The sequence below is a fragment of the Cataglyphis hispanica genome, chromosome 1 (assembly GCF_021464435.1).
Source record: "Cataglyphis hispanica isolate Lineage 1 chromosome 1, ULB_Chis1_1.0, whole genome shotgun sequence".
NCBI classification, from domain to species: domain Eukaryota; kingdom Metazoa; phylum Arthropoda; class Insecta; order Hymenoptera; family Formicidae; genus Cataglyphis; species Cataglyphis hispanica.
Window position 1 is genome coordinate 113,777 of NC_065954.1, and position 8,513 is coordinate 122,289.

General features: G+C 41.1%; 1 protein-coding gene across 1 annotated transcript; it reads right to left on the minus strand.

The window, feature by feature from the left end:
* Window positions 1-2,956: 2,956 nt before the first annotated feature.
* LOC126852576 (craniofacial development protein 2-like) lies at window positions 2,957-4,375 on the minus strand. Its single transcript, XM_050597527.1, has one exon. It carries the CDS (start codon window positions 4,373-4,375, stop codon window positions 2,957-2,959), a length of 1,419 nt encoding a protein of 472 aa, XP_050453484.1.
* Window positions 4,376-8,513: the final 4,138 nt, after the last annotated feature.

Below are 8,513 nucleotides of genomic sequence, written 5' to 3' on the forward strand. Positions count from 1 at the left end.
AACAGAAAAGAGGGAGGAGAGAAAGAGAAAAGGAGAGGGAAAGGATGGGAAAGAAAGAAAAAAAATATCTTTCTGCTTATTAAAATATAGAGTAAATCTTCAATATAGGGGCGACATCATGAAATTTTTTAAAACTCACATATTTTGAGAAAACGAATCTGTTGAAAAAATTGTCACTATCGTTCCCCTGTTTTTTTATATTAATAAAATAAGATGATGGGGATAGTATCTCTCTTTTGTTAATTTAAATGTTTGCGGAATGTTATGCAGAAAGAGGGCAACCTTATGTATGACTTTAACCTTGATATACATCATCATCCTGAGTGACCCTGATAAAAATGGCGATCACAATTTGTTAATCACAATCAAAGTTATGAAACATTAATATAAGCTTAAACAGAAGCATAAATTTTAGTTTTAAATCAGAAATAGAATTGGGTACAGAATAGAATTGATAATTAGGTTATATCTTTCGCAAGTGAAGCCCCCTGTAGAGAGGGCGGAACCTATTGCGTCCGCGTCCATGTACTTTACAAAGCAAAGCGAAATCCATCCCATAATTGTTATGTAAATAAAAAAGTGTATGCGTGAACGCAGTGAGTTCCGCCTCCTCTACGGGGGCTACAATTTCGAAAGCTATAACTTAGCCCAAATTTGTTTCTAATTTAAAACTAAAATTTGTGACTGCCATTTTTTTAAAAATCAGGGTCATTCAGAACAAAAATACACAGTAAATAACATCATAACAAAAAAAATTATTATCTCCTTATATACCAATCAAATAATGTACTCGGCGTCAATATTGTATGCAAATAATTTTTATGTTTAATCAAGAATATTTAAAAAATGGAAGGAGAGCAACAATTTTCTTCAACGAATTCATTTTCCGTTATTCAAAATACATAAAATATGTGAGTTCCAAAAAATTTCATGAAGTCGTCCTTATATTAAAGATTTATCAAACATAGTTGTGTAATTCTAAGTATAGTTGTGTAAAGCTTATATATACTACATTTTTACAAAAACTCATATTTTCTAGATTTTTGCATTATTAAATCTTTCTTATTATTATTTAATTGTTTCAAATAGATGTTGTTATTTACTTGCATATGTTTTTATGTATGCAGTTTTATTGTAAAAACGCAACAAGCTATTCGATATATACTTTTCAAAACTACGCTCACAATGGGATTTACTGTAATCAGCGGTTGTTTTCCTCTTTTATACGTAAGTATTTTTATTATGTTCTTATCTCTGAGACTTTTAATTTTAATTGAGAATATCTTGACAGCTACAATCTCATGTCCTCATACCTCAATTCTTATCCATGATAATAGCAGCTTTGCAACGAATGTATATCACAGCATGGGCAGCTAATGATTTAAAGGAAATTGTAAGTTTTCCGAAAAACCTATTTAGTAAAATGACGAAAAAGCTTATGAACATGCATTTAGTTTGTTCTATCACATTACTGTATACATATATCTAACTGCGAAAAACAGTTTCTATCTTAATTTTTCAAGTTTTTATATTATTAAGATTAAAAATGATGATTAGTTTATCAAAAAAGAATCAGAATTATATTCATGAAAATTTCTTCTTCTTCTTCTTCCTCTTGAAATAGGCTTAGAGCCTGTTTTTCCGATCATTTCGCCTCCTGTGATCCAGATGTCCATCCATCTTTTTGGGGGCCTTCCTGGAGGTCTTCTGGAGCTCAGTTTCCCATCTCTCGCTATTCTCGCCATCCTTTCCTCCCCCATCCTGGATACATGTTCATTCCATCCTCGTCTCCTCTGCCTTACCCATCGGATAATATCTTGGACGCCGCAGGTTTCCCTGATCGCCACGTTGGATACTCTGTCCCTGAGTGTGTACCCCGCGATGGCTCGGAGAGTCCGCATCTCTGTCGTGCGGACCATGCTTTTGGTTTTTCTAATGTCTGCTCTGGTCTCCGCAGCATACGTCATAATTGGTCGGACGCAGGTTTTATAGATCTTTACTTTGGCTTCCCTCTTCATGTGTTTGTTCCGCCAAATGATTTCTTTTAGGCACCCAGATATTCTTGCCGCCTTGTCGATCTGGCCCTGGACCTCCTTCTTTCTGTCCTGATTAGAGGATATTTCTACTCCCAGATATTTGAACGACATGACCTGCTCTATGATTTCATCGTTTACGGCCAGCTCACACCTGATGGGTTCCTTTGCGATGACAAGGGATTTGGTCTTCGGCACTGAGATCATCATGTTATATCGTGTCGCCGTCAAGTAGAATTAGTGTAGCAGTTTTTGCAGCTCATCCTCGTTCTCGGAGATTAGCACTGCGTCGTCGGCATAGCACAGTATAGTCAATTCTCCTTTGTCTGTTCTGAGTCCGCAGCCCGCCCTCCTTACGTCGGCTATTATCTTGTCCATTACAAGGTTGAAAAGTAGCGGGCTGAGAGAGTCGCCTTGCCTTATTCCTGTTGAAATTGGGATTTCCTCTATCAGGCTGCCGCTGACGCGGATCTGTGTCGTGGTGTTGGAGTTCAGGGATTTGATGGCTTGTACTATTTCCTCAGGTACGTCCTCCTCCATCAGGATATCTGTGACGTCGCTGAGCCTGACTCGGTCAAAGGCCTTGGTCAGATCGACAAAGCACATATAGGCGGGTTTATCGAATTCGATGGCCTTCTCGGCTATCTGGCGTACTATGAATATTGTGTCTATTGTGGACCTATTCCTCCTAAATCCTTGCTGCTCTTCACTCATTGGGATCTTCTCTGATATCTTATTTGGATCCGTGTGAAGAGTTTCATTGCCGCGCTAAGGAGAGTCACTCCGCGGTAGTTCTCTGGCTTCTTCTTGTCTCCTTTTTTGAATATTGGGATGGTTATGCTCTTTTTCCAGTCAGATGGAACGGTCCTGTTGGTGAGGACTTTCTGGAATAGCTTGGCTAGTTCTGAGTGAAGGTCTTTCCCTCAATATTTCACCAACTCACTGTGCAGCCCATCGAGTCCAGGCGCCCTTCTGTTCTTCAGTGTCTTGGCGAGGGACTCCACAAGCTCAACGCCGATCTGTGTGTTTACTGCGGTCCGTTCTGGCGGTGTCGCCGGTAAACGGTCGTCATCCTCCCGGAACAGCCGTCTGAAGTGTTCCATCCAGTCTTCTTTGGAGATTTTTTGTGACTGGACATATTCATTCACTTCCTGTTTTCTGCGTGTTAATATTCCCCACACCTTCCTTTGGGCTCCGTATAGATCATGTTCCATATTAGCAGTGAAGGTCGCCCAGTATTCTTCCTCGATTCTCCGCATTCCCGCCTTTGCGAGATTTCTTATGTTCTTATATCTCTGTCGTTCTTCGGGGGTCCTGTTGTTGAGATAATTGAGATATGCTTTCCTCTTCTCTTTTGCCAGTTGCTTTGCCTCTTTCGTGAACCACGTCTTGTGTTGTATATCGGCATTTTTGTTCACTCTCCTTCTTCCTAGTGCCTCTTCTGCTGCCATAGTCATATGGCTCTTGATCTTCTTCCATCCAGCTTCCACATCGTCCTCGTCTGTGATGCTGTTCTCCCCTATCTTCTGTCTCAGCCGCCACTCGTACAGAGCCTTTATAGTATCGTTCTGGATCGACTCTATGTTAAGTTTTTCTACCATCACGGGTGGCGGTCTCCTCTTGAGCTGTGCGGTGAGCCGGATCTTTCCGAGGACGAGGTGGTGGTCTGATCCGACGTCCGCCGAGGACAATGATCGTACGTCGACGACCTGTGTTGGATGGACCGCTCTGTTCGAGATTATGAAGTCTATCATAGATGTTTGGCCTCGCGTATTTGCCCAGGTTATCTTGTGTTGGTCCTTGTGATCATAATAAGTGTTGTTTATTTTTAATCTGTTTTGCGCACAGAAAGCAACTAGCTTTTCCCCGTTGTCGTTGATGTGTGCTTCGTTAAATCTTTGCTTTACCCCGTCCACGACTGCGTTGCCAATTCTCGCGTTTAGGTCTCCCATTATCAAGATTTTGTGTTCTTCCGGTATCTTATCTATCTCTTCTTGTAGAGTTTCGTAGAAGTCGTCTATTTCTTCTTTACTCTTATTGCTGTCAGGTGCATAAACGCTGATAAGATGGATTTTTTCCTTGCCTATGTCTAGCGTCACTCTCAGTATTCTCTCGCTTGTGTAGCTGGTCCCCTCTATGCTGTACTTATATTTGTCCTTAATTAACATCCCCACTCCTGCTGTTGCCCGTCTATGTTTCTCAGGTCCGCTGTATTTAAGAATGTATCCAGGATAGCTTTTGTCTCCTTTTCCCCTCTTTTTGGTCTCCGATAGGGCGCATATGTCTATTTTATGTTCTTCCATTTCCGTCAGTACCTCCTGCTCTCTTCCATTCCAACTCATGATATTCCAGCATCCGCATCTCAGTAAGCTCTTCCTCCAGATTTGCTTCTTGTTTCCCTTCCTTCCCCTGTGGTTTTTATGCATGTTCCTGTTCGTGGCCAGTGTCGTCGTCTTTGTATCTGTCCCATTCCGAGGCACATTATCGGTCCTGTGAGCGTCAAATTTTTATCGAGGGTAGGTTGCTGGCCTTGTCCCCGAACCCTCCTCTTTTACCCGGGCTTGGGACCGGCTGCGTTAGATAGTGAATTAATCCATCCACCATCCGTTACAGGCAGAGTTACATGAAAATTTGAGAAAGAATATTCTGTATATATTGGACTGCGAATTGGAAATTACATCTAAAGATAGTTAATTATAACGCGATCATTTTATTCGACACGCGGATTGACTTGTTGATATCCGAGTTCGAGTAAAAGGGGAAACTCAAGCTTAAGAGAACACTTGGAAATGCTGATTGTCAGGGTTTTTACATGCACTATCTACAATGCGATTTGCGACATGCAGCAAACGGAGTCACGTTGTGAGTCATGCTAAGCGGTTGATGAATGCAGATTTGCGGCAGGCAATAGCATATATCGGAACTTAACGTCTACAGTGATTGCAACTTAACGACTACGATGCATTTAACAACTATAATGATCGTGATTTACTAGTTAGTGTATGCGGTTTATGATAACTTACTAACTATGACATTCGTAACTTACTGACTACGATTGTCACCGGTGCGACTCAAGTGGAATACGTTTCGGTAAACGGTATGTCACACTCAGAAATAGTCGAGATAATCGGTCAGATAGAGCCTTATCACATCGGTCTTGGACAGGTAGCAAGAAACCAATAACTCTCGGCAGAGCTAAATAAAACCTTATTGTTAGCTCGGAGGTATCAGGAAGCCGATGGCTTCAGCAGATATAAATAGTATCTTAGCGCTAAGGATAGCTGAAGAATAAAGCAGGAAATCTTGACTGGTAGGAAAACCGGATTATAATTTGGTATCGATGTGCTGCAGTAATACCAGAATTGAGACGCGAGCAACCGTAATAGAAGCGATAAGCAGAGCGCTCTGCGCATTATATGTACATGGTTCACGTTTGTATCCCTTCCGCTATGATTGCATGTTGCTTGTATCTCAATTCTAGCATCACTAATGTGCCGACCAAGCAGCTTTATATATCCGACCAAGGCCCTTACCCTCCACTGTGCTAGGTTAGTGAGGACCTATTTCCTATGGAAACAGTAGAGAGAAAAGGGGCAAGCAAACAAGCAGAAGCGATAAAGGGAGAGCGAAATAAAGCAATAGCTTGATGTGCGGAATATATACGAGGTCTGATCAAAAAGTATATGACTTTATTTGTTTTGCATCAAGCAATTACAGTTCGGTATTAGCTCAGCAAGCAATCTTGGACACAATTGTACATGCATAATTTTTTACCAGATCACGCAGCCCTTCAATCGCTACAGGCAATTGCGATAGTTGCATGTGTATTCAGTGTCCGGTGTATTTCATTTTGTTTTTAACTAAAATGATCAAATGTGTTCAGCAAAGAATCAGGATATCGATTCTATAATTCAAGCAAGAGTGAAAATTACAAATATAACTAAATTTACTAGGTTTGGATCAATACAATTATAAATTTTCTAGTATAAATTCGTTCATTTTTGTAATTTTTCTTTTGCTTGAATTATAGAATCAATACCTGCATTAAATTTTGTTAATTTTATATCTTTTCAATTGTTTCTGATTGCGTATCACCAAATTTTTGACAAAATTTAATGCAATTTCTTTGCTGAACATGTTTGCTTATTTTAGCTGGAAACACGAAATGCATTGAATACACATGCAACTATTACGCATGCAGCAATTAAAGAGCTGCGCGGTTTGATAAAAAATCATGCATGTGCAAAGGTCCAAGATTACATATTAATCCTATTGGGCTGTAGCTGATTGATGCAACAAAAAAATAAGATCGGATATTTTTTATCAAACCTCGTATATTTACTGTTGTGTATTACAATGTGGTAACGATGGATAACCTATGATTATAATATAGAGTACATGATCATACGCATATATGATATTTATCCGTAAAACAGTATAGAATAGAAAAATATAGGTATGCCAAAATTTTTCGGAACCACGATAATAGTGATACCGAGAGATTCTTTTAATGCAGGTTCTTTGAGAAGGATGCGAGTTGGAAACTGGCGCGGCAGGTAAGATATAACGTGGGGAGCCACAGCGCGACTAATAGGCGAGAGATCCGCGGGGAGAGAAATGCAAATGTATTGCATGGATAGCGCCAAGATACTGCATGTACGTTGGAGAGAGAGCAAAGCGATGTGAGAGGGCTAATGCATGAGTATGGGAGAAGGATAGCGCAATAAGATTTTCGCGTGTAGAAAAAGAGTAACACAAAGTAAAGAAATAATTGATACTTTTTAAATATTAAGTTAAAAATGTAAATAAGGCTCTGAAAGTATCAAAAAAGAAATAAATGGCAATGAGAGTCGGCGCAGTAGTAAGGGCGCACAGAAATGATTTATTTTAAAAACATCAGCGAATCAAATTAACATTGTGATGTGTATAGTGATAGCAAACATTTGGACCCTTTTTTGGCCTTCCTCAGTGTAATTAAATGTGTTAATATATATAAACTTAAAATACCCGGAAAGAAAATGAACGCATGATTGTATTAATTAGTCGAACGCAAAGAGCGATTATAAATGTTGCGATAATATAACGTCACTGCGAAGATCTCGCATTCTTGTCGTAATAATGATAAAATTTATGAATGCTGGTGAAAAGTTAATATATCCGCTTGATAAATTAATTTCTCGTTTAATGCAGATAAAAAATCTTTCGGAATTCATTGTACGCAGTGATTAGCAAGTATATATATGAGTTAATAGTAGAAATATATAAATTAATAATAGAAATTCATTCTGCGACTGACAACAGGAAAAAAAAAAGATTTTTCCCGCGGCGGCGGTGGGAGTTTCCGAGGAACCATAAAATTCCTCTCTTGACCGCCTAGCGCGCCTGTTGAAAAGAGGAGGTCCATGCGCGATCTGCACAGTGATGCCAGAGTGCCCATGTCACAACACGCAATTGTAATGGAAGGGATAACGCACAAAGCGAAACCGCGTAGTGGTTCTGCATATCACATGCACGCGATTTCGCTTGTATGCGTTATCTCTTCCACTACAGTTGCGTGTTGCTAGCGTGGGCATTCTGACATCACTGGATCTGTGCCGGCCTTCCCCCCGCGTGCGTCCCTTAGTATCTAGAGGGGACCCAGTATCTTTGCGGGGGCGGGACATTTGCACGCCTCTCCCCCCCCCCTCGAGACGGAGATTCGTGTGGCGCGTTCTGCGAAGCCGCGGTTTGGCGGACCGGCAGATCCGACTCGTAGGTCCTCCGCTCCCCCCTCACTGGTCACCCGTCGCTCTTCTTCTGCGGAAGGGTGGGTCCCTACCCCCCAGGACCCGTTCTCTTTTTTGCTCGCTCTTCTCCTTCTGCAGTATTACTGCCTCAAAAAGGAGGAGACCGCCCTCGCTCTCGAACATCGCCTCAATGATGCCCGAGAACGAAAGATGTCTCCCCATTTGCTAGACGAGAACACTCTTTTGCCTAGGCTGGACAGTATTCCAACATGTGCTGCGTCGTGTCCTCGTCCCCGTCACTGTGATGGCAGCGTGCTCTGTCTTCGCGACCAAAGCGACACAGGTAGCCCCAAAACATCCAAAATGTCCTGTGAATATCTGCGTCACACGGTATGACACCTCGCCACTGGCCCTTTCCACCCATTTAAATAAACGGGGCCGGATGGCCTCGACGACGCGCCTCCCCGAGTTAACTCGAGGGTCGGAGAGATATTTACCTTTAAGTGATCTGTTTGTCTCTAATCTTGATATCGCTTGCAAAAGGCAAAAAACTTGAATTAAACAAGCTTAACAATATTATTCATTGCCAAATTTAGCAAAACTAGATAGATTACCTCGAACCTTGTTTTGTGTTACATTTCGTGTACGACAATTGCTTATGAATGTAAGACACCATGCCACCATTCTGCGAAGCATAGTAATTGTTGAGAACTGTTGTGGTATGTCAAATCTCTGCTCCGTCTTCAAATTAATC

Bases quoted from the DNA above. Each gene is read 5' to 3' on its own strand.
- LOC126852576 (XM_050597527.1), bottom strand. From the start codon at position 4,375: ATGAGTTGGAATGGAAGAGAGCAGGAGGTACTGACGGAAATGGAAGAA.